This window comes from Fukomys damarensis, unplaced genomic scaffold, assembly GCF_012274545.1.
Source record: "Fukomys damarensis isolate Sample0158 unplaced genomic scaffold, DMR_v1.0_HiC HiC_scaffold_16, whole genome shotgun sequence".
Classification (NCBI taxonomy): Eukaryota; Metazoa; Chordata; class Mammalia; order Rodentia; family Bathyergidae; genus Fukomys; species Fukomys damarensis.
In genome coordinates, this window is record NW_022900928.1 from 86,161,095 (window position 1) to 86,187,919 (window position 26,825).

At 43.0% G+C, this 26,825-nt stretch overlaps 1 protein-coding gene across 7 annotated transcripts in view; it reads right to left on the minus strand.

The window, feature by feature from the left end:
* Dpp6 (dipeptidyl peptidase like 6) overlaps nucleotides 1-26,825 on the minus strand; it is an 851,974-nt gene that overhangs the window by 364,902 nt on the left and 460,247 nt on the right. Inside the window, exon 2 of one of the 7 annotated variants that reach the window (XM_033764446.1) lies at nucleotides 26,398-26,725. The exons of 5 other annotated variants lie outside the window; for them this stretch is intronic. In XM_033764446.1, the coding sequence (XP_033620337.1) occupies nucleotides 26,398-26,454 (57 nt within the window). In that variant the 5' untranslated portion in view covers nucleotides 26,455-26,725. Of the gene's footprint in view, nucleotides 1-26,397; nucleotides 26,820-26,825 lie in introns of those variants that run through there. One more of the 7 variants, XM_010641495.1, reaches the window with a different exon arrangement.

The following is a 26,825-nucleotide window of genomic DNA, read 5'->3' on the forward strand; positions in this document are numbered from 1 at the left end:
GATGAAACTTAGACTCCTAGAAAAACAAGAGCAAGAAAAACCCAAAGCTCGAACAAGAGAGGAAATTATAAAGATCCGAGCAGAAATCAATGCAATTGAAATTAAGAAAACGATACAAAAAATAAATGAAACAAAGAGCTGGTTTTTTGAAAGAATAAATAAAATCGACAAACCCTTAGCTAATCTTATCAAAAAAAGGAAAGAAAAGGCTCAGATCCATGCAATTAGGAATGAAAAAGGCGAAGTCACAACAGATCCAAAAGAAATCCAGAGGATCATGAACACCTACTTTGAGAACCTGTACTCTAATAAAATGGAAAACACAGAAGAAATGAACAGATTTCTAGATACTTATGAATTACCAAAGTTGAACGAAGAAGATAAAAACCATTTCAAAAATACTGAGTTACTGTGAAGTGCTTGGAAAAGAAATGAAAAGCATAAAGAAAAAAAAAGAAATAAATACCATTATTTTGACATCCAGAGGCAAGAACAGATAACCACGGATGTCTCTCCAGGCTTCTCTGTGGGGCTCTAGGTGTCTTTGCTATGTGAATTTTGCTACCTATGAATTGAGGCCACCCTCCCTTTCTGCTTTAAGATCTGAAAGGAGCTGAAGTTTGCCATGTGGCCCAAGACCTGGAAGAACACCTTCCTGGTATTTCTGAAAATGTGGGGCCCCTTTGGCAGGAGTCATGGCCTGAGGCCCCTTGGGGCGCTCAAGGCTTCCATCTCTGGAATCTTGCAGAGCAATGATGGATGTCAGTTCTCCTCTGACCTGTGGGGTTCCTGTGGTCCCCTTGACTTTCTCTCCCCCTCCCCATTTGCAGCACGCGCCATCTAAGAGGTGGATCCTGCAGCAAACTTGCAGCCAGAACCAGCCCACCTTCTGCCTCTCGGGGTCTCTGGTTACCAGGACTTGCAGGGATGTTTCTGTCCCCTTCTCACTGGTGTACTGCTGTCCCTTCCCCTGGACACCTCCTCCACCCTGCTTCTGCAGTGTCAACACCTGTCACCTGGATTCTCTAAGAAACTCTTAAGTGCCTCACTTGTTTTGGAGACAACAGCTCTCCGGCCTGTCCCAGCCCTTCATCTTCTTCTCTGGGAGTTTGAAAACACTGTGACACCACAAAGATGTCCTTGCCTGTTCTCATGGACTGGTGAGGCAGCAACAAAGGAACTGGAACAGGGATGGGCTTGGTGCTACATGGCTGTAATCACTAGGAGACTGAGATTGGAGGATCAAAAGTTTAGGTCCTGCCTGGGCAACTTCGCAACTTAAGGAGACCCTGCCTCAAACTTTAAAAAAGAAATAAAAATCTAATAAACAAGGGGCTACAGAAATAGCTCAGTGTCTAGGCCCTGGGTTTGTTCCCAGTACCACACACACACACACACACACACACAAGGAATTGGACCTGGTGAGAATTTTTCCTTTTTTTTTTCCTTTCTTGCCTACACCATAGCAGATACACGAACAGTCAGTTTAGTCTTTAATAATTTTCAGCCTACTACATATATATATATATATATACAATTTTGTTTGTGCTATTTTTGTTGTTGTTGTTGTTGTTCTGGGGATTGAACTCAGAACCTTGTGCTTATGAGGCAGGCAGCAGAACCACTGAGCTAAATCCCCAGCCCCTGTGCTATTTTCTTAACACAGAAACATCTCCATAGATCTCTAAGTGTTCTCTCTTGGTTATAGCTTTCCACAGTATAAGCTACCCCTTATTTAAATCATCTTTAATTATTAAACACTGAGGTTAGTTTACACATAAATGACACATGATAAACATATTTACTCACATAAAACATTCTGATACCTGTGCCATTATGTCCTAAGTTTAAATAACTAGAAAATGACAGTGCTAACAAAACCCTAATATTCATCTTGTGAACACTAAACTGTTGAAGACTTAGTCCAACCCCCAACCCCCTGCCCTGGGGTAGCTACTGGTAGGACACGGAACCATTAAGAAGTGGTCCTGATAGGACGAAGTTAGGTCATTGCAGCTGTCTCTTTGAAGGGGACATTAGGGCCCAGGCCTTTTTTTCCTCTCTCACTGCTTTGCAGCCACTATAATGAAGTCATTTCCTCTGCCGTAAACTCCCTGCTATGATATCTGCCTCAACCTAGGCTCAAAGGGGATGAACCAACCATGAACTGACACATCCAAAACTGTGAGTCAAAGCAAATCTTTCTTTCATTTTCAGTTGATCATCTCAGGTATGGTGCCACATGAGGAAACTCAGCATGCAAGAAACAGCCCTGGAGGAGTCACAAGAACACTGTGGGGACAGGGAAAGCCAGCACTCAAAAGAGAATCTTGGTGAAGGTTTATATCCCCATACCCTATTTTTAAACAAATAACAAAGCACCAACACTATTCAAATTCGATCAGTCTCTTGAAAGGTGAGGTGCTGATAATGTATTTGTGATCAGAATAATTTATATTAACACAGAATATAACGGAATGACAAATGTGAAATGATCCCTCACTAAAATGGTTTTGTATTTACACTACTGAGTTATGAAAGGGATCCGAGGGTGCATTCTGGAAACAGTCTACTAAAATCTAATTTCTGGCTACACCAGATGATAGTAAAGGATTGGTATTTGGCTAGTTCCTCTTCCAAGCCAGTCTTGTCCATGAGGTGAGCATTCCAAGAAGGCTTGCTAGAAATCATTAAAAAATACAATGTAACCACAATGACTAACCTTCATAATTAAAATCACACAAAATCAGACACCTCTGCCAAATACAACACTAAATGTTGGTTTGGATCCGAAATCCTTGAGGTTAATGAATGAGTTGTTTTTCTGATTCCAATTTTCACAATGATTTAAAGCAATCTTCACTTCCCTGGCGCGTCCTATAATAAAGGAAAACTATAAATCTCACCATTATTTGCTACAGCAAGCAACATATGTGCCACAGAGATTAACCAACCTCCTCCCATTTTTTTGGCAGCCAATATCTTCAGAGTTGTCAGAGAGAGAAATCAATGCCTTAAACCATCTAAAGGCAGCCAGGGAGCTCAGTTTTGAGGCCATATGAAGCATTAATCCATACTGCTCACTGTTCGTGATTTAAGTACAGAATTATAGAAGAGTAGCTGTCAGTGTGCTGCCGTATTAGCAAGACCAGCCTAGAGGTTTTAAAATGGAGAATATTTTCCAGTAACAGAAAATGAATGTGTTTGCCTTTCATATTACGGACTGCCTGGAAATCAAACATCAACCTCCAATATCATTCGATTAAAAAAAAAAAACAGAGATGTATATTTCCTCATAGTGTCAAATATGTCATCTATTTCCAAAGTAGATGATATAGAATCAGACATCTTTCTCAAAGACACCAGAAAATAAGGAGAAGCTAATATGCTTGAGGCAGGAGGACTGAGGGGACAAGCCAGCAGGGGACATCTGTGGTTATCAAGCGGAGGTGCAGGGCTCCTCGCTCCAGAGACACCACAACCTCTCAGTATCCAGTACTTCTTCTTGCAGTCAGAGAGCTGCTATTCCTTGAGCCTAGACAGATCTAGTCATGCCAGAAATACCCCAGCACCCAAGTCCCAGATAAGTACCTCAGTGCTGAGGCAAAGATATCCTGTGTTTCCAGTGGTGCTGCCAAAGCCAGGCAGGGCTGCTGGGAAAGAAGGAATGGGAAAGGGCCAAACATACATTCTTGAAACAAACCTATTATTCATAGAACTTGTCAATAGAAGACTCTATTTTGCTTCTCCACAGAAAAATTCCCAAATCCAAAACATCTGTGAATAAACACTGCTGCTTCTTTGCTTCTCAGACTCTCTTGGTCTAAGAGGCTCAGGTTAGGCAATGTCTTTATTTATTACACAAAGTATGGACTACAAAGACCCCAAGCCTTGTTACCCAAAGGGTTGTCTTTAGCCAGTAGCACCCGTATCATGTAGCCCTCAGGGCTCCATGGCAAACGCACTATCAGAATCCGCACGTCCAGTCTCCAGCCACCTTTCTACACATAGGGTAGGGTTTCAAAAGCACCAGGGGAAGATGCCATAAAGAACATATTTTTGATTCCTTCCTTGGTTAATTTCTGAAATCCTTGGCCACAGAATGCAGTATACATATCAGTGAAAATATGAAAGGTCTGATAGAATTTGCCCATTCCCAAAAAACACACCTGCCAAGTGTAGATGTAGAAAGATGAACACCATAATTTACAGCCCTAGGATGTACTAGGCATATGAATGTCTTAATGACCATCTGGCATTTGAATCCCTGTCCACATTGGGAGATGACAGGTACAACCTGCCCTGGGCACCTGGTGGAGTTGAAGAGCACAAACATACAGGCACTGGACAGCTACTTCCCTGCGGTTATCTTCCAAAGTTGAATCTTCTTGGTCCAACAGCCACCTTGGCCTGTTTCATTTTTTACAAAGTTAGCTTCCCTGAAGATCAGTGCCATCGTGTTGGTTGAAGCAAGAATTCAAGGGCCTCCAAAATCAAACATCTGACACGTTCATTGATAAGGTAAGTTCTTCCCTTGCATGATGCTTCTCTGGTCTGCCCATTTAGTGGAGCACCCAAGAGCTTGGCAGAGAACTTTAGTACCCAGCCAGCAGGTGGGTCATGCAAGAAAACAAATCTTACATTCCTGTCACAAAAGCCACACAGACAGCCTGTGTCTTGAGTTCACCGCCAACTGCAGTAATGGTAGGTGGATGAATCTCCAAAATAGTACCTCTGCCTGCCAGTTCTAAACAGTTCTAAACAGTTCTATGAGCCACAGACAGTAGCTATTTATTTGGAGTCAAGGAACATGAAAGGGAGAAAATAATGCAGAAACGACGTGAGCATCTAGGGTGAGAAGCTGTTATGTAAGGGGTGAAAAGGCCACCTTCAGCCAGTAGGGTGTTGTCATCAGAATCTCTGGCCTACTTTGTCACATACGATCTAATGTCAAAAACTACACGAAGAAGGTTTTCATGACCCTCAGGAAAGGCCATCACAGAGCTGGCGGATGCAAATGGTACCTGTGGCAAATGTGACAGATGCTCATAATTGCTAAGGCCAGAGATGGGAAGGGTTCAAAGGTGCCTCACCCTGGCTTTCAGGCGGAGTCCAGACTCACTTCTATCTAAGAGTGCAGACTGAGGTTCAGAAGGATGAACTGATTTGTGTGAGGTCACCCAGTATAGTATGGCAGAATGGGGGGGCTACAGCATACCAGAGCATCACCAGGTGGTTCCCACCCACACCACCCACTGGTGTGCTATGCCTGAGGGCACATATGCAAATATACACATGTTGCCCAGAAGGACAGATTTCCCCCATCACCCTGGGCCTCTCTGCCCTTTCATACCACTGTGTAATTTTATGTCCCCACTGTTGAAATTCCTTCTCCAAGAGGACTCAGCTTATTCACCAAGATTCAAGTATCACTATTGGTCAACATGTTCCTGGTGCTTCCCACCCTGAACAAGAGTCAGGCTCACTCTGCCATGGTCTCATAAGACCTTCCTCCAACTCATGACCTAACTCAGTTTAATGACTTCCGTACTCTTATTCCACCCCTTCATCTACTCCAGGATGGGGTGGCCTTCTACTCAGGGATTATCACGTAGTTTTCTATTTTTACCCAGTACTAATATCAGAGTTGTGATGTCCACATGATAACCACTAACCATTTGTAGCTATCTCTATTTTAATTAATTAAAACGAAACAAAAATTTTAAATGTCCCTTCTCATTTACACTATCCTTATTTTAAGACCTTGCTAGCATCGCACTGTGACTTGTGGTCAGCAACTGGTCACAATCCCATCACAGTTGAAATATCTACTGGACTATAGTCTTCTAGAGCATCTTGTATCTGTTGCACTAATTTTTGTTGTAATCAGGAATAAAACTAATATTTACATCCAAGTTCATACACTAGAAGAAAAACATGAGAGTCTAACCAGTTGCTATTTTTCCTAAGATACCTAGGGTTATAATCTGTGGTTTCTACTTCTCATGCAAAACTGATCTAGGAAAAAACAAACTGTAATCCGTGTTAGAAAGTTAGAAGATGCTGCTAACAAGGATATCCACACTTAGAAATATTTTTCAATGCTTCTAAATGACTTTAGTTAATGAAAATTTGGAAGAAGATAGTGCAATGGGAGATCACAGATCTTGTTAAGGTCCAGGAAGGGACAGAGCTTCCTGCCCAGGTTTGGGACCTGACCCTGACCATCCTGTGTCTTACAGGTGAGACCCTAGGATCCCTCTCCAGGGAAATGGACTGATCATGGGGAGGTGAGATCTAACCCAGTCCCTGCCACCAAGTAGCAAAAGAACTAGAAGGTAAGTAAACCCTTTGCTTCTGTGGGCTCGACTTTTTCTCATTTCAGAATGAACTTTATAATCACCAAGTCTCCTTTCTGTTTTAATATTTTATGGTTCCATGATAATAATCGATAGGATTACCAGGGTTTCCCTTGTGATTTCAGACCATAACTGGCAGAGCAGCAGAGAGCATTTTCAGAACTACATCTACACCAAGTGAATTACTTTGCTATCTCTGATTCTCCTGGCATTCTATTTCATGCTACGCACATTGACAAGATTCACCTTTGAAAAGCTACTTGAGTGAATGTCCCCAGGTCAGTGGGCATCCCTTTCCTGACACTCATTCCTGTGGGATTCATGTCTCTGAACGTGGGATGTGACTTTGGGATGGTCCAGGTCACCAGAAGCCTTTCATTGCTTGTTCTTGACCCTTGTCACCTTGTGCCATGGGCTATTTCTCCAGGAGGTCACAGCTGTAAAGCAATGCCTGATCCTACAGTGACCCCAAACTCTGCCCATACACAGTACCCAGCAAGGGCAAATGGATGTGGAAACCTAACAAACAATGTGCCCCATTCTTGCCACCTCTGGCAAGCCTGTGACTGTGACCTGCTGCACTCATGGGGCTGGTGGAGAGCATTCCAGTAAGTGGGACTGACAGCCACCTCCATCACGGGGCCCCAGGAAACCAGCCCGACAACACTCCTGCTTTATAGCATTAGAGTATTGGGAATCACTTCCAATTCAGGCAGAACAGAAATGCAATAGCCGGGCAAATGAGATTTCTTTCCCAAATTACCACAAGCCTCATAATATGTGTGTTTTTCTTGCCTAGCCTGGCAAACCAAACCACATCTCTAGTACAAATGCTGGTATTCAAGAGACAAGCTTTTAAGAGAGGAAAAAAAAAAAATGCATTTCTCTGTTCCCTATCCTATTATTTCCTTTTCACTCACCACCAGGTAGGGTGGATGTTTGTACAGGAAATGGAGGTTTTGAGTTCAGAATTGCAGTTCTGCCTTGGAAAAAAAAATCTTACAACAACTTGAGCAAAACTTCTTATTTTATTCTGTGAAATGAGATCAACACCACTCCTCGAATGAAAAGCAGAAATGAATACAGAGATCGAATTAGAGCACAACAAAAGGGGACTTCAAAGTAGACTTTACCTTAATCTATATTTCCAATCTGTTGCTACTGTAAGATGTGAATCCTTCAGCACAGATACTGACCATCTCTCTTAATGCCCCAAATGGTATATTATTGAGAATAAAAGAGAACACTACTAAAACCAGAGTCAGAAAAACTGTCATAAACTGAGACTATCTGAAGCAAACTGGAATATGTGGTCACTCTACTCATAAAACATTTAACACTATTTTTTATTTTCATAATTTTAACAACTATTGCTTCTTTTGTTTTCTTCTGCTATCCTCCATACCAAGCCTAAACTTTTAATTCTCAACATTGCCTAGAAGCCTGAACAAAATTTGACTTTCCAGAGAAGTCCATTTTCATAAGGACCCCAACTGTTACTTGAGGAACCCAGACACCAGGAAAAATGTTGAGACTGATCCAGAAAAACCTCAGTACAAGTAGCTCTTACTCTGATAATGATGCTGTGAGATTCTTGAAAACAGGATGTCTGACACACAGGCATCCTTGCATCCTTGATGATATCCAAGTCCCCTAGGACTCACTGAATACTTTATGTAGACCGGAGAGGCCAATCACCTCCCATTTTTTTCATCTCTTCCTCATACAAAGTCAAGAAAGAATCTAATTTACCATATGCTTTAGGAAAAGATATGAATCGGTGCTAAATAGCTAATTCCCTATTTTAAAAATCATCATGCAAAAATAAAAGGGTATTATTTCTAAGCATACAGATTCCATGGTGATGTTTACAGCAACAGCCTGCAACTGCTTAGAATGGTTTGTACGCTGACATTGTAACATTAATGATACAGTTGAATGCCAGTGCTCTGGTTTGAATGTGTCCCTTAAAGGCCATGTGTTGCAAACATAATCTCCAATGCAGCAGTGCTGAGAGGAGTGGGAAGAGGTAATTCACATCCTGGCTGCAGGAGTGGATGAGTTATCTGGGGGAGGGTCTCCTCCCCACCTCTCTTGACCTTCTACCCTGTGCCATTGGAGACACAGGAGAATGGCCCTTACGAGATGTTGGCCCCTCAACTTTGGACGTCTAAGACTCCAGAGCTCTAAGACATCAATCTCTCTCCTTTCTAAATTCCTCAGCCTCAGTTCTTCTGCTATAGCAGCACAAGATGGACTAAGCCAGGATTTACCTTTCCCATGGAAAATATAAACACTGCCAATGTGAACTTTTCTGGGTCTAGATGAGGTCTCCCCTGAAGACAAGAGAAAGCAATTAATCCAATGGTGTCAGCAAGAGCTCTCCAATTTTTATTTTGTGTTTCTGAGATGACAGGGTCAATTTTATCACGATTATATCTGCATCTTGGCTGTGTCAAAGCATAGATTTTGAGCTCTAACTCTTATTTTCCTGGGATAACTTAAGAATATGAAAGACAAAGACAGGGGTGGTGGAACATACCTAGCCCCTTGGGAGGCTGGGGTGGAGAATAGCTGGACTCCAGGAGTCTGAGGACAGCTTGGGCAACACAGTGAGACCCTGACTCAAAAATCAAAAACAAAAGTGGTGAAAAATTACTCTCCATAAATTGGGAACCAGCAAAGACATAATCACAACATGATTCTGGATAGGGAACTTGACCCATAGAAGGTGATACAGCCATTAACAGGACCTTTAGCTCATGGGCCACCCACTGACCTCAGACTCAGGATCACACCATTTTGAACTGAGTATCTGTACACAAATGGATTATACTTTCATTATAGGTTTTTGGAGAGTTAGTTGCTCAAATTTTGCCAGATCTCAAGGACACAAGACAGTGCAGTTTTATTTTTCCATGTGGGCCCAGAGGTAAGATCATCAGTATTGGGGAAAGCCTTCATCAATGGAGCACAGGTTTTGTGCATGAAAAATAACATGAAATCCATGCTTTTCAATAAAAGTGCCAGGCTGAAGGTTCAATTTAAATGATGTATGCTTGTTATTTGGCAGTTGGTGACAATAAAACCTCCAAACAGGTAAGATATTCAGGTAATAGAGAAGCACAATTTATATTTGTTATTTAAATCCATTAAAAATGTATTTTTGGTATACACATTTAGGGAAGTGCGTATGACAGAAAATAACAGTGTCTTCCTTCTGAATATTAATAATATTGATTGGATACTGACAACCTTGGTGTGGTTCTCAACAGGGCACGAAAACCTCCTCCAAATCTTTGGTTTCTGAAAAAAAGAAAATGGGACCAACCACTTCACTCTCTGAATCTTGAAAATAAACACCTAATTAAGGAACATTTAATCAAGAAGCATGGGCTTTATTTCTGCAGGAATGGAATTTTCAGCTCAGAAGTGAAGACTCCAGATGAACTCTCAATTTTAAAGGTGATTCCCAGAGTCCCTTGTAAAGAGATCAAAGGAAACAAAGCATAAGGAGAGACTGCTTGCATTTGAAAGGAAGATGTGAAGTAAGTGCTGGGGACAGCCCTGGGCATATAGATCAGGATGATGGGCCAGCCTGGAATATCTCAGAGCCAGAAGCTTTTCCTTGTGAGGTGGTGCCTTGAAAAGTACTGTTTGCAAGCCAGGCCCTGAATCCCTGCTCAGCTGGAAGGACAGGGACAACAGAGCAGAAGTGAAAACAGTTTGTAAAGCAATGGGGCCCACCTTGGGCCAGGAAAACTCTCTCCCTTCCTGGCTTCCATTTCCTCCTGGGGAAATAAATGGAGGTCACTGGTCCCACCCTAAGAGTGTGTGAGGAACAACAAAAGCTCAGCCTGTAGTTTCCATGTTATGTTTATATTCTGTGCATTCACAAAAGCCACTATCGCCTGCCTTGGTGAAGAAGTGCCCATCAGAGCAGGAAACACTCATGAACCTGGTGTGGGGCACAGCAGCCTGGGACAATGGCGGGGGAAGGGATAGGTACAATAAAGCAGGGTGGCAGTGTGACCAGGGGTTCTGCATGACAGCATCAGGGGGGAAGGGATTGTGTCCTAGGAAGTATGTGGTGAGAAGGGACACGTTGGAGTTCAGTTCTGCTGTGGCCCAATGAAGTGCAAATGGGGCAAGTACAATCCTGCAAGCATCATGCGGGGCCTGCACCAAGCGGGCAGATATGACTCTGAGGAGTTTTGTAATCAGAGAGGACAAAGTGCACTGCATGGCCAGGCCAGGCACAGGCTGCCGATCCCAGATGCCTCACAGTGTACATGGAAGCAGGAAGGACTGTGCCAAAATTGATCCAGCAGGCATGGCTTGAATGGTTAGGAAATATACTCTACGTCTGCATAATTCTACCTACTTTGTGTTCATGACTTGGTTCTGATTCAGGAAATGGTCCAGGCTTCTCCTGTAGCCTCACACCTTTTGACTGTCAATGGGAAATATGTGTGTGTGTGCACACGTGCGTGCATGTGTATGCATGTGTGTGATGGTTATCTACTTGTGAAAATTTACACCTGTGTGAACTCATCAACCTTCCCCCATGCCAAGCCTGCCAGATCTTTGGCACAATGACATCAGATGGATTTTATCTATAGTCACATCTTTGGCACTCGACTGCTTTGAATTTGGCTCTTGATCCATTTTGATGAAGTTTTGTCTGGTACTCCTCATTTGTTTGGTACTCTACATGCAAGACAGAAATCATCCTTGTTGCTTGCCTTGTGACTTGATGCCCTTTCCAGCTGAAACAACTCGTTCAGTGCTCACTGATTTTGGTATTACTCCTGTCTCCCAGAACCAATCAACAAGTGCCAAGGTACCACTATGTTTCAAACTTCAACCGGCTCAGACAAAAACACAAACCCACAGACATCAGCTAAAAAGGGACACCAGGGTATTACAAAAATTCTAGGAAACCGAAAATAATGTGTCTATGGTTGACAGAGAAAAGGGGGGTGATGTCGAAGTCTGTGAATGTTGTGACTGCCCGAGACAAGCGGGATGTGATCCCCAGGAGGTCTCCCAAGATAGATGCTCCTATTGGCCCAAATGAGACAGCAAACACGTCATTGAGCCTGCATGGCTAGGGACACATGCAGCATGTGTGCTACAGCAGTGAGCACTCATTTTGTGTGACTCCACGAAGTCATCCATCACCAAGATCAGCGTGTGCTACAAAGGAGAAGCAGATGCCTCCCAGGTCAGAGTCCACACACACACACAATCCCCGAATACTCGCTTTATTCACAGCTTCATCTCCTGCAGCCTTCTGTGCAGACAAGTTTTTCTTTTCTCCTTTTAATACAGAAGACAGACTTGTCGCTTTAGGCCACTGTGCCAGTTCAAGAGCTAGACATAAACTCCAAAGAGCCTCCCACATTACAGGCATCTTGGGAAAGCAGATCTTGGGAAGGAAGCAATATCCTTCCAGTTTTATTGTCAAGCTTACAATAGCCTTTCATGATTAAATGGCATTGTACATTTTTTTCAAGATGTTCATGGAATGGCAGCTCAATTGGACTCGCATTTTCCTCATCATTCCATTTGTCTTTTTTCTGAGTAGGAACGACAGGGCCCTGTCTGTCCCTGAGCAGAAGGGCATGAACCCTTAAAGCTCAAGGTGAAAATTCACATGATATTTGATTTGGCAATGTGTGTGTCTTTCAAAACCAGGCTGATAACTTCACAGTCATGGGACATAGGTACCAGCCTTGGAAGTAGGTGTGTTTAGCTAATGTAACGTGCTTTAGGGTTCATACACCTGGAAGAGCAGATATGACCTATTTAGTGCCTAGGAACTCCTCTTGGACACAACACATTCCAATAAATGGCACTATCTTCCCAAATACACTGGAAGCTAAGAGGTTTAACAGATGAGGGTTTTCTTGTCTCACCCAGGGCCACTATGGCTTCATGAATCCAGTCCACACAACTCTCACAGGGCACCACCACATTAGCCAAGGCTAAGGCAGGTACTATGTTTTTTGGAATCTTTAGTACTGCCAAAATGCAGCAGGAAAGGGATGGTCAAGCAGGACTTGGTTCATGGAACTTTGTACAAAGCTTTAGACAGAAGGAAAATAGTCTTCCTGTAGTTATTAATACTTCTGCAGGCATAGTGGCTTGTTAAAGGGTCAACTTTAACAAGGATGGGGTGAAGGTCAGAAGTTCGATTCTATGGTGTGAGGCTTATTCTGTCCAAGTAGAAAGAAGATGGGAAAACAAGCTTTTCTATAACAAACTTCTTTTTCCCACGAACACACATATATCCTTATCATCATAGGACAGGAGCTTTTTAAATCCACTTCCCTCTGCAAGGAGGGAAGCTGCTCAGTAGCCAGTCTGTTTCTGATCCTCAGATCCTCAGAGAGCAGCTAGAAAGAAATAACCAGCAGGAGTGGGCACAGTGTTCCCCATGCCTCTCCCAACTTCCTCAACTCCGGATGGCTGTGTCTTCCTACAAGAGTGGGGGCTACCTTAAGGAGGGTAGAGAGGGTAGGAAACAGAAAGTCCAGGTGTGTGGAGATGGGAAGGAGATCTGGAGGAGGAGGGGGACAGAGGAAGTAAAAATGATCAAGATTCTATATGTATATATACCAATTCCCCAAGATACATGTAGTTATAACATATCACAAAGATATACCCCCAAGAAAAAAGAATATAGAACAGTTGAATTTCAAAGAAATAAAAGGGGGTAGGAAGAAAGCAGGTTTTCTAAAATTATAAATCCTTGCTGAATGCTAATCCAGGTACAGGTACAAAGTCCACTAACACAGTTCAGCCAGCATACAGTACAAGCTCACTCAGCATTTATATTCTTATTTTTCCAGAGTGTTGTACCTAGAAGCCTACTGAACACCTAGTGGATGTTCAGTGAATATGTATATTCAGTGAATACTGCCTTTTGCTCAAGAAGTTCTCTGAGTATTTATCAAGAACAAACCATTGCTACCTTCTTTGAAATTCTGGAAAATTACTACATTGGCCAATGTAAGTTCCAACAAAAACACAGCTGGCTGATTCTTTTCTCCCTAATATGGACTTTGGATACAATTCCTACTGCCTGGAGGTGCATCCTTCACTATAATGTGAAATTGCGGGGATTGGGGATTACAGGGTATGAGAGATCCATGGCAAGCCAAATGCAACATAGAGCTACCATCCACACCACTAGACACGAGCCCCACAAGGACACCCAGCACCGGTCGCATATGGAGTCTGAAGTGAGGAGGACTATGGATGTATGACTCAAGTGTGGTTACAAAGACTCTGTGTGGGGGCAAAACATCAAAATTGCATTAATAAGTTTTTATATTTGTTTCTGTCAGAATAAGCTTTTAGATATATTGGATAAAATACAATGCAAAATTCATCCCATCTGTTTCTTTTAATGTGGCTACAGCTACTAACATCTTGTAAATTAGAGTACATCAGTAGCTCCTAGTGCATTTTTTATTGGCACTATGCCAAGCACTATTCAACTATAAAGCAGTATTATTAGTTGACTAAACGTTAAAATTGTGCAGGGAAAACTTAGGAGTTTTAACCTTGTCTTTGGAAATAAAGATTTCACTAGCTTTGGGGTCAAACAATTGAGGAAAGTTACTGCTGTCTTTTAATCATATATCAAAATATTCTGTTTTTTACATGAGTAAATGACTGTCAGGTAAAATTTTTGCTTTATAAAATTTATAAGGCTGTTGGGGAAATTCATGGGGCTGGGACCGCAAGCTTCCATATAGACATCCTTGGTTTGCATGCTTCCGCTGGATGTAGTGGTTTATTCCTGTAGCTGCCAGCCTTGGGACCACCCAGCACTACATGACGGGTAACCCACCCAGAGGGGTGGATGAAAGCATACTGGGAGGAACCATGTGCACACAGGTGGGTGTACACACACTTCTCATGGCCCATCCTCACCTCCAAGACAGCATCCCACAAATGGCTAGACACATGCACATCATTTCTTCTCCAACATACATGCTCATGCAGATGACTGGGACAGCTGGTATTGCATGGCTACTGCACACTATTCACTGAGCCTAATAACAAATAATATGTTCTCAGTAGCAAAGGATAGAAGTCTGCCCCTCCATTCCCAACTTGCAGGTGAAAGCCTACCTCTGTCCTCAAATTCTGGTTATGCTGGTGTGGACCTGAACAGGAGAGTCTACAACTCTGTGGGTAGAAACCAGTCAGGGGACTTATCTTTCCAAGGAATTTTATCAATGCACACATTGTTTGCAAAGGACCTTCAGAGAAGGGGTACTTGACTCTTTAGTTTTGGTGGGGGCTAGGTGGAGGAGTGGTGGGGAAGACCAGCGACAATGTGAATGATAGGGAAACAACTGATGTGTAGTTTGGTAAGTTTTCATCCCAAGATTTCCCACATGATCTCTGTGAATGGTTTCAATGCCATCAAATAAGTGATGTGGGGCTAGAAGTAAGGATGTTTCCAAAGAGAAAAGCTTATATAAAGATTTTGGAAATTTTAAATCTGATGTTTATCTAAATTCTCTGTGTAATCCCTAAACTTAAGACATTGGGTCAGCCCAAAAACTGCTCCAGATTTAAAAGGCATTTTGAGTTTCTTACATACATAAGTCTTTAGTTTTCTTTCCTTGCTACCCACTGTTAAGAACACTTTTGGCAAGCCACAGTGAAGTCCACAAATGCACAGCCAACTACTCTGTGCACACTGAATTTCATTTTTTTTAGCATTTTCTTGGGCTCAAGCACTGTCAGTTATTTTAAGTATAATTTCCTCATTCAAGCAAAGACAACACAATTATATAAATCTGAAATTTTCAGCACAGATATTACCAAATGAAAACACACTAATAGAGAAATTCTAATCATAGCCATTCATTACAGGAACCATAATTCTTCAGAATCTAAAATTAGCCGTCTAAAACTTGGCCTCTGTGTGAGGCTTTAAGACGTATAAAATACAGAGTCTGTCTTGCACACAATGCTATATAAATTAGCCATCTGACAATGTCAGGTTCATAGCAGCATCACTTTTGAGAAAGGTAAGTAAGCATCTGAGATGCAAAGATGTTTTGACAACTAATAAACCACAGCTATGATTTAAATACCTGGGCATAAGCATTCAGCTATGCACACGAATGAATTCAGTAGTCACAAACTTCAGGCTAATTGCTTCACTGCAGCTTATTAACAGTCCAATTGCAAGCACAGCAGCAGTTAAGCACAATCAAGCTACTTCATCCAGTGCAGCAAACACATATATAGGAAGTAGTTGCTTCTTCTGGCAGTCTGTCTTGCAGCCTGTGGCGGGGTGGGGGATGCATTTAGAACCCTGACCCAGCTCCATCAGCATCTGATTACTGCTTCCCATGTAATGTGAGACCGCAAGTTGTTAGCTGGTAACACTTGCAGTTGTGAGTGGAGCATTTACTCAGTGTGGAAACAGGCACCTGGCCGGAGATGTCACAAGGGGAGTCAAAATTCAGGCCTCTGTAATCCAAAGTCAGTTTTATATGAACCCACAATTTCACTAATTCCTCCCTTTCTTTGGAAGAAAGCACCTCTCCCAGTTGCCTAGGTGAAAGCTGTCATTCTGTCACCTGACATCCTCCAAGACTGTACTGCCACATTAACAAGTTCATCAAACTTCTCCAACAACCCAGTGTGAGCAGAGGAAACCAGAACAAATGTTCCAGGAGGCTTCACTCCTTGAACTTTCTTAGTTCACTGCCTTGGTTTTTTTCTTTGCCGGCACTTGGACCGCTCCAGTCAGATCAGCCCAAATGCCAGATGATGGCCATTGACTGCTTCTCCATTTACCTTTGCACATTGTCTTGTCCATCAGCAAGTCGGCACAGGAATAATGTTACAGTGGGGAGCCGCAGCAAGATTAAACAGCATCCCCACCCTCTGAGGAAAGCAGCTGGTGGAGAAGCAACTTCAGGAGGGAGAGGAGGGCCAAGTCGGGGAGGAAGAGTAGCCATGAGGCTTCCAGCATCAGTGAAGCCAAGAGGAGCTGGGCACTCTAAGGGATCTGACCTGGACACTTACTGATTTGTGCAATGATTCATTTGTTGAAGACATGAATAAAACCACAGGCTCTTGACTTTGGAGATCATTCAGTGGAAGAGATTTAGAGAAGAAGATACTGCATTTGGCCAACTCATTTAGCACACAGATGAGCAAGTTGGTCTGGCATTGCGCATGGCAGTTGGGGTTGGCAACATGGGGCAGTCTGTGTCCTCCAGAGCTCAGAGCTGTGTATCAAAAAAGGTGAAATGGGCACCACAGTGAGTTGTGAAATCCTCAAAAGAGGATGCCCTTTGTCAATGCCTCCAGGCAGAGCACAGCAATCCAGACTAAGGTCACAGTGCCTCTTCTGGAACCACCTGGGGCTGGTAGGACAACCACCATTGGAAGACTGATCTGCCCCTCAGCTATGGCTGCCACCTAGAGACACAAATCCACAAATTCCCAATGTTGACTCTCAAAGCAACACAGAAAATTAAAAAGGTCATAATCCTATCTCTTCTTCTAATGATATTCAGCCACTGCGCAAATACGAATTACAGATGTCACCATGACACACTTTAGCTCCTCTTAGCCATAAAGTCACATTCATTAGCCTTTTATCACCTGACACGGCTCACAGATCCACTGTCTACCACTTGTAGGATACCCTATTCCTGTCTTCCTGACTGCTCTTCCCCATCCTGGACCTCCTGTGTGCTGAGTTCCTACCCAGATAGTTTGGCTACTTGGTTAGTATCTGCCTAGGGCTTCAGCACATGTCTTCTGTTGTGTCTTAAAAATGTGCTATCTTCTTGTGAACTACAGGAAGACTAATCAGGCTTCCACTCCCCTGGGATCAACAGACAGGAATGAACGGATGTGAGAGGTCATGGGAATATTTCTGGTAAATAGGTCCATGGTTTTTATCAAATCCTCCTCAAAAGGGATCCATGCTCCATGGTTATTGATCATACACTTTTTGGTTCCATTTAAATTTGTGAAGAAATGAAAGTCCAGATGTTTCAGCATCTGTAACTCTACTACACCACAGCCCAAGTGTATGCAGGTGAATCCAGGGCTCCTTTCCCCGCTTTTTATCCCTAATTCCTCACCCCTGCTGTATAACTACTACCAAGGAGGTTATTCAAGTGAAAGATGAGACTGAAAATTACCTACTGCATCCTTCCAAAGCATGCATAATGTATTAATCGTTGCTTACTTTTAACATTTGGGGAGATAAGCAATTGTTACACCCTCATTTTTTCCTTGTTGGAAAAGCAGCTCATTAAATTACTAATTACTTGAATATGAATAGTTGCCATGAACCACCTAATGCACCCAGGGCTGCCACAATAAAAAGAAAAATGAGCTGTGTCTCCCAGGAAAAGTGAAGACAGAACCAGCAACTCAGAAGGGCCTGGCATACTTAGCTTTCCTTACTTTATCTCCAGATAGGGAGTTCTCATCCATCTTTATCCTTAATTTCCTTTGCACCAGCCAGTTAATTTTAGTGTTTGTGCTAATCTTTTAGTGTATAATTTTTACCACATCTCACTCATGAATGCTTGATTTAGAGAAAAAATTTTTTTTAAATTATTTTATCTCCTGAATCTGTAATTTGCCTGCTCTGTGATTTTGGTAAGTTACTCAGTTTCTCTGAGTTTTTTTTTTTTTTTACCAGTTTATATCAGACGTTCGAATAAGGTGTGTATTTATGAATGTGTAGCTCTGCTGCCTGGGGCTGGGTCTCTGGGTCCCTAGGAATTGCATTCTCTCCTTCCTGTGCCAGTCTTTGGCTTTTTGCTTTTTGGAAAAGGATTTCAGTTACTAAGTCAAAAGTTCAAAATCACTGAGCAATCTGGTATGTACAAACTGTGACCTGCCCACCCACTTCGCCCACCTGCTTTAAAATGTCATAACATTACATGACAGGTCTTGTAAAGGTCCAAGATCCCAATGATGAATGTAACTGTATTGTATACCTAAAACGTACCAATAAACTCAATGAGAAAAAAAATAAAATGTCTTAACCAATATAATTTTTATTTATTTATCTATCTATCTATCTATCTATCTATTTATTTATTTATTGGTTTTTTTGAGACAGGGTCTCACTATGTAGTTCAGACTGCCCTGGAACTCACTGTGTAGACCAGGTTGGTCTCAAACTCACAGCGATCATCCTGCCTCAGCCTCCCAAGTGCTGGGATTACAGGCATGTGCCACCATGTCCAGCACCAACATATTTTTTAAAAGAAAGCTTTGTTACTCATGTGCATTAACTATATTATACAGTTTATATGTGGCCCAAGACAATTTCTTTTTGCTAAAATAAAACAAGCAAACAAAAAAAAATGATGACAATAAAAGGGTAAGTTGCAGGTTGGACATGATTATAAATTCATCACTCAATGATTTTTATAAAGCAACTCAACTTAGAATGGACACACAAGCCCTTTCCAAATGCTGCAAATAAGAAGATCCACTCAAATATCGTTCCTGTGTCAACACACACTGTTAAGTGACCATTAAGCAAAGAGATTGAAATCTCCATGCCAACTGTGTGCGTAAGCGTTTTTTTTCCACAGCAACAGTGATCTGTGGGCATATCATCATTTTCCAGACATGAACTCAGTTCAAATTTGCCCCAGGTCCCTCAGTAGCAGGTGGGAAACCTGGGATCAGAAATTGTAGACATTAGTGCCTCCAGCACCCCTCAAAAAGAGCTCCTGGAGAGACAAAGGAGGAATTCTCCTTCTGCAGCACTTGTGACAAGGAGGCAGAATGAGATACATTACAGGGAGTTTTGAGACATGAAGGCTTTGAGTTACCTGCTAAAGTTCTTTTATTAGTCTCATTCTTTAATCATCTATTATATAACTTTGGGTTGGAAGAATGGTGCGCTTGTTTTGTTTATCAAAATCTCACGAGCAACTCTAATTGTCTTGAGTCTTCCTAAAGATACCTCTCTCAGGCTATTTCAAAAGTGCTCCATACATATGTTTATATATGTGTATGTGCCATCATGTTTTAAAATGCCTTGCCACTTCTAGGTAAACCTGTAAACTTAATTTTATTAGTGAAGTCAGTGTTTCAGCTTTTTGGGAACCAGAAACCTGTCAGTTTTGTCATTCATCAAGACATGTCTGACTAGATAATTACACTCACAAAATGATCTCTTTAAGCCCAAGTCACTCTTCATAGATTTCCCCAATTCCTGTCCTTTCAGGCAGGCTCCCTTCTCTTTCAGACCTGTGCTAACCCCTCACTGCTTCATTCTGCACACTTCCTAGCCTTTCCCCCGGAAACAATTCCGGGCAACTGCTTCAGGTTCCCTTCTTCCCTGGATCACCTTCATTCTTTCTTTCCTAAGCAGCTCATTCCAGTGCCCTTCAGATGAGGCCACACAGAGCAGGGAATTCTCTGTCCTGACTTTTATTTTTTGGTACCGGGGATCGAACTTGGATCCTTGAGCTTGTGAGACAGGCAGCGGAACCACTGAGCCAAATCTCTGGCCCCTCTCCGTCCTGACTTTGAGCCACTCCTGCCCAGCTCCCATTCCCCCTACTTTGGTTCTCTTCTTCCTGTGTTACCAACTTAGCACAATAAAAACCTTCCTCCGGTGTGACATCTGTCTAGTGAGCAGATGGGGCATTCAGCAGGCTATCAAGATTAAAATATGTTTACCTCTCTCCTACTCTCAGGGACCAGATCTGAGATACAGAGGTAGTATCACCTTTTTAAAATCCCCAGTGTGAATACTGTAACAACTTCAAATAATAATAAAAACTACCTCTTTTAAAATTAAAAAGAAAATGTTTTCCAGTAATTTCAAGACACACATTACTTCCATTCAAGGCCACCTCTGTTGCCTATAGGTTTCTAAAACAAAAATACTAGGGCTGTGGCTGGGGTCTTTTGGTTTGGATGTGACATTCTGCTGTGAGTAACTTATTCAGAGGGTTCAATCAATCCTTTTAAGAGAACAAATTCCCATTATCTTCAAGAGGAATCAGGCCAGCATGGCAGGAAGCAGACTTTGACCACTAGAGTATTGAGAAAGAGCCTCCCACCTCCATAGTTTTCCTCTTTCTTTCATCTGCAAACATGTGTCCTGCTCTGCCTCCCCTTATACACAAAGGAGTGCACACAGATATTTTTTAGAAGCCTATGTCCCAGATTAACAATACAGTAACTTGCGATGCTGCTTAGAATCTCAGGAGGTTTCAGATCGAGGAAGGCAGTTTTTCTTAAGTTCTAGCAGCAGAAGTTAAATCTCATAAAAAATTGATCAGATACCAGTGAGGGAATAATATATAAATTATGACTGGCAATTCCATTTGCCAGACTTTATTATATCAGTGATGTACTTGGTGAAGCCATGGATGGGTGACTGCATTTAGAATGCTGTGGCGTTCTTGCTACCACTTCTAAAAACAGATAGTAAAACACAAAGAGGATCTTTGGCTCAGACTTCATGTTTGTACTTATGGCAAGTGCTCTAATAAGGATGGCTGCAGATTTCAACTCTACTACCATAAAGGCTCCTGGATTAGGAAGAGAAAGCAGCAACAGGTTCTATTATGTGGCACTTGCCAGACAGAAGTTCAGACTTCAAATGGTGTTAACAGGATGCTCGCAACTGCAGGTGATTCAAAGAGGGCCAAGACTGCTCTCCCTGAGACCTGACTTAATATTTTGTTAATGATTCTAACTAAATACCCTATCATTTCTTCCACTGGTTCTGTTGTAACTTTGTGCCTAAAATCAAAACCATCAGTGATTCCACTGAGTTTCAGCCTCAGTAGCTACTGTAAACTTGACATGTTCTCTGCGAGAGTAATGTGTCACACTACTGGATGCATTGTTCAAAATAACTGAATTTGTCTCAGCAAATTTAGCAAGACCCAGGTAGATGAGTACAGGCCACAGTTTGGACACAAAGAGTCAAGTGTGAGTAGACTCTCCAATATGCTAGGTGTCCAGGTGACGAAAGGATCATAGCAGTACAATCCTGAAAACTTGAGGACACACACAGACAGGAGGAGACTAAGAGTAAACTCTCTGGATTGAGCCCTTTCTCTGGGCTGCATGTTGAGACATCTCCAAGCCTCATCTCCCTTGGGACAGTCAGGAAGCCTTGAGGATGCTGGCTAGGTGTAGAGTCACACAGGACCGAGCTCAGCTTCCACTCCAACTGACATGAAGACCACAAGAAGTCAAACCTGAAATGAACTTGAAACAAAGCCAGTGATGTTCATTCTATCCCTCCATACCCTGGCTGTGACTCGAATACACAGCCTCCACGTGCTAGGTTCTCCCCAAACAAGGACATCTGACAGCCACTAAGCTCTAAAAGCACACATAGAACCACTTCTCTCACAAACTGTGATCTCTTCCTGCACTTTCAGAACTATAGGTCAGCCATCTCACTCTCCCAGCAAGGTCAGGGTGAACAGTGTCTCTTGCAAAGCCAGGTCCGTTAGTGCAGGTCCAAGAGTTCCATTCACTAGAACAATGCCACAACTCCTCAGTAGGCAGAAACTGGGTGGCTGCTCAGGTCTATAAGTGATTAGCATCTGAACAATTTCACCACACCAGGACTAGAGGTGTTTTGGTGAAGCTCAATGGAGAGCATTCTTCAACTTTCAAGGTCACCCAAGTTTTCTTGAGTGCACCTGAAGGTCCTGCTAGTGGTAATACTGGAAATGAGGGTGGGGATGACAGCATAATGTAGTAAAACACATGCAACACACCAGGAGCATTTTTAAGAAAGAAAATCAGCTGCTTCTCATGGCTTTTAGTTGGGGCTATACTAACAGTTAAGCTGAGTACCTCTATCCCTCCCTGCAAATCCCAGCTTTGCCTAGTCTTTCATGTACTATACCAAATGACACTTGGTGGTTAGCTTGTTTAATAGATGGTGTCACATGGATCCCAGAAGATTGGGAATTGCCTATAGGACCCCAGAATAGAGCTTGCTATGGCTTCAAGCTAGTCCTTTGCTTTATCACCATGTTGCTCTCTGGTGGTGAGACATCTTCCTCTGAGGTGCAGCTACCTTCTTTCCACCTGTCATCTTTCTGCACTGGGACACACTCCAGTCTCCCAGGCATGGTGCTTTTGTCCTGTGCTCTCTCTCGACTGCCCACAATTTTGGAGTCCCCCTGAAATCTTTCACACACAGTCCACTCTTTGTAGGCCAAGAGCATCCCTCCTTCTCCTCGTTCTGCAAGTTCTTAAGTCTGAGCTGTGTCTGGAAACAACTCCAGGAACCTGGTGCTCCCATTCTCTACCCTATTCCTTCTGGCTTTGTTTTCATCTAGAGTCTTAGATAGTTGACATTAGGCATAGAGTGGAACATAATTCATAGGAATACGGTAGCTGTAGCCAAGACTCTGTTTTCAAATTCTGAAAGGACTAGATTTCCTGACATGACCATCAACACATCATGTCCGCACTTCTCATAGGAGAGTCTCATGTTTCTGAGTTTCCTTCAACTTTCATTTTCCTGTCTAATGCCATTTTACCTTACAGGCAGAGCCCTCACAGTCTTTTCCTTTAACGGGATTGCATAAAAATTTAACTCTCATGATATTCCAAGCCAGATGCTCTCTTGCATTAAATTATACTACTGCAAGAAGCAACAAGATAGAATGAAAGGGAGATAGGGGAGGACAGAGGTCTTCTTACCTACGCACTTGAGGATGTCACCTGACCTCTCAGTTGTGATTCAATTCAACATATGACAAAGGATCCAAGTTAGCAAATACAACATAGGCTACTTCCACATGAGTGTGTGTACCTGTGTTTTAAGTGTGTACTCCTAAGTATGTGTGTATCTGTGTGCATACACAGCCACACACTTACATATACAAACACAGCATATGCCACTAAAAATGTGTCCTTGCTTAAGAGTTGAGCAAGAAAGTCTTATGGCTCATTGGAAAATTCCTGAATTCCTCTGTCTTTTCATATTCAATAGCATTACTGATCCCTGCTTTCCAATTTTAAATCATTTGAAGTGGGGCGAGCATATGCTAAAGCAAATTTGTACTTTTTTCGTTTAAGTGGAAAAATCCCTGAATTATGTTCTTGAAGAAAAGGTTTGGTCTCTGAGGGAGAACACACTAAATGTGAAGGAAAGGCCCCTCAGTTTCTCCTGCTGCTTCCCCTGGCTTGCTCTGTGTCTGGGGGTCAAGCATAGCAGGAGGTCAAGCCTGCAGTGAGATAAGGTATCACCAAGAAGACCCAGCATTCTCACCCACAAATTGGCTTCAGGGCCAATGGGAGAATCAGTTCATCAGGTTAAAAGATATATTATTCACAAATATCATGGGCTCTTAATATTGCATTTAAAAATAAATTTTAGTATCACCAGAGAGAGAGAGAGAAAGATATCATCTAAAAATCTATTCCCCTTTTTATTTTGATGTATTTATACAGCATCCTTTAGAAAACAAAACCCAAAAAACTCTCCACATATCCATCTATTTTTTATATTTTTCTATCCAACTAGGAAAAAAACTAGCCATTTCTAACCAATGGCAAAATAATTGGTGTCATCCATACAGTGACCAGATACTGAACAGCGGGGCCAGGCATCAGGTTATGATGAATATGGGCCCTAGGTTAGTGACTCCTCATGTGAGGTGCCACTGGCCCTGAATTTTTCATAGAAACAGTTATTGGAGGCTTAGAGATGGCCATTGAATCAATCCCATTAAATAACCCCAGCTTAAACCATGAGCCAAACCACAAACCAGGAATCCTCTGTCTCTCTCGCCTAAAGCATCCAAACATCCTCCTTCCAGGGTTTTCCTATGAATTCCACCAGCCTGGACACAGGGCTATCCCCAAAGCTCCATCAGCAACCAGGAAGAAAAGGAAATAGAAGAGCAGGGAACCCTTCCAGGGCTATGCATCTGAACACACAGAACAGGTCAGTGCTTTCAGACAACTGCTATGAGGAAGAGATAAGACACAGCCTTTAGGAATTTTATTTTAGTATTCTAGTTGTTCCATTTTGGGAAGTTAAGATTTTAGCCAAGATTGTTTAAAGCTGTGTGTATGTGTGTGCGAGTGTGTGTATAGATGCATACAGATATGCATATAGATATATAAATAGATATAGATATACATACACATGATATGGATATGGCTTCTCCTATCCTAGCCTGCTGCTGGCCCTCTCTCTATGGACTTCAAAGGATAAACTCAGATTGTTCAGGGTCAAGAAGATGCCACTTGAGAATGGAGGAAAAGGACTTCTCAGCTGCATGTGACAAGGACAGCTGCCTCTGGATGTCCCACCCACTGTCTGGAGCCACACTGCCTTGAGACTGCAGTTTGGACTAGCCATAACAGAGGCAGGTCAAGGACAGGTGATTTCCAGAGATCCGGAGGTGTAGAATCAAATCAAGGGCTCACAGTCCTCCAAACCCACACCCTAATTAACCACTGCCACACTTCTGCATGCTGAAGCATCAGGCAAAATAGGAGGAAAATTCCTAGTACTTTTTTTCCCATAACATAGATTGGGCTGTGTGTTTCAGATCCCTGGGTTTAGATCCATGAACAGCAATGTGCTCATTTTATAATTATTTCCTCCTCCCCTTGGTCAGAGAGGCTACCCAAGCCCTAGCTCAAGCCTGTAAGCCCTGCCAGCATTTATTTCATACCCAGTGAGGGCAGAGAACTGTAATAAAAGGAGATACATTCAGTTACAAGATGCTAAGGTAGGTGAAAATATTTCTTTACTGAGCAAATATCCCATAGAATTCTTAAAAGAGGGTTTGGTTTTTCTGTTCTGAACCTATCAAGCTATAGTGATCATTAATCCTTATACAAACTCTTATGTGGAATATACATAATTTTAAGATTTCCATATTTACAAATCTTCCCAGATGAAATAAGATTGTATTTAAAATTCTTTAGGTGATGATGATATAATAAGATGGTTGCTTTTTATTGAAAAATTGGCTATGGGGTAATGACTCCCAATTGGAGCTCTCACTAAATACAGATCCAAAGTTGTCTTCCTGCCTTCTCTCAAGAGTTGATGTGAGATTCTGCCCCGCAATGTCCTCAAAGCGGCTCTGCTTCCCTGAACTCTAGAGAGGTCTCCCTTCTTTACCCTGGTCCTAGCAAAAACAACCTAATAACAACCCTAAAACACAGAAGGGAAATCAGCTTATGCTGTTGATTTACCAGGCTCAGACAAACTGCTTTGCGAATCCAGTGGTGTCTCCTAGGATCTATTTTAATGATCTGCCCAGGGTGAAGTGAGCAGCGATTAACAGACAAGAGCCCTTCGGATCTGCTAAGCAGGGAATTACAGTGTCTCCAGGAGTGCTGAGCTGGCCTGCAGATTCACCCTCACTACTCACATGTGCCCAGCTCTGCAGAAGGTGGGCCCCCCAGAGCAGAGATGGCCTCTCTGCACCTGGCCCCCCTCACACACCTGGCCAGCCTTTCCCACCTGCTACTGTCCAGCCAGGCACCTGGTCCTCCGTGGGCACCGCATCTCAGAGTGCCCATGCCTCACGGTAATGATTGCAAGAGGGGCATGGGCAAGGGAAGAGAAAGCCAAGTCCTAGACCCATCCTGTCCCTGCCTCTCCCACTTGTCTTAACACAAGAAGAAAGTCCTCTTGGAGCTTCAGCAAAAGCTTTAAAAAAAATTTTTTTTTGGCATGGCCTTCTTCCCCCAAATTATAAAGTAGTTGCAAATGTTCACAACCAGCTCAGGAGAAGCGAGGGAGCTGTGAAGACAGCGGCCTTTGTACCCACTCAAGTTTACCTTGCCAAAGGTGCTCTGTCCTATTGATAAGGCCAGGGCATCTTTTAAAAACAGGAGTGGGGGGGGGCGGTGGAAGAGCTGACACCCAGCAGCAGCGTGTTGTGGCCCAGGCAAGGGGCCACTCAGCTATAGCAAACACCAAAGTATCCAGGGAACACACACACACACACACACACACACACACACACACACACACACCAGGCATTACCTGCTCCTGCTGTTGCACGGATTTCCCCGAGGCGCTGGGCTCCTTGGCAGTGGTCATGGTCTGTCCCTCTCCAGGTTGCTCGTGGCCACCGTTGGGCCAGGTGGGATCTGACAGTGACTTTGGAGCCACCAGCCTCAGAACAGCAAGGAGAGGAAGAGGAGCGCAAGGCTAGTCCATACTTCCGATGGCAGGGCTATTTTGGGGCGCGTTGGGGAGGGCGATGGGGGAGACCAGCCTAGTTTGTTCTTGTAATGCCAGAAGCAGAGAGGATCAGAAGCGGGAAGATGCCTCTGCTGCTTCGCGGGGCTTCTCCAATTAGCAACAGCCTCTGCAATCGCCACAGAAACAATAACTGCTTAGCAACCGGCAGCCGGCGGCTGGGTGCGGGAAGGGCCGGAGTGAGGCGCGCTGCCTCCCGCCGCCTCCTG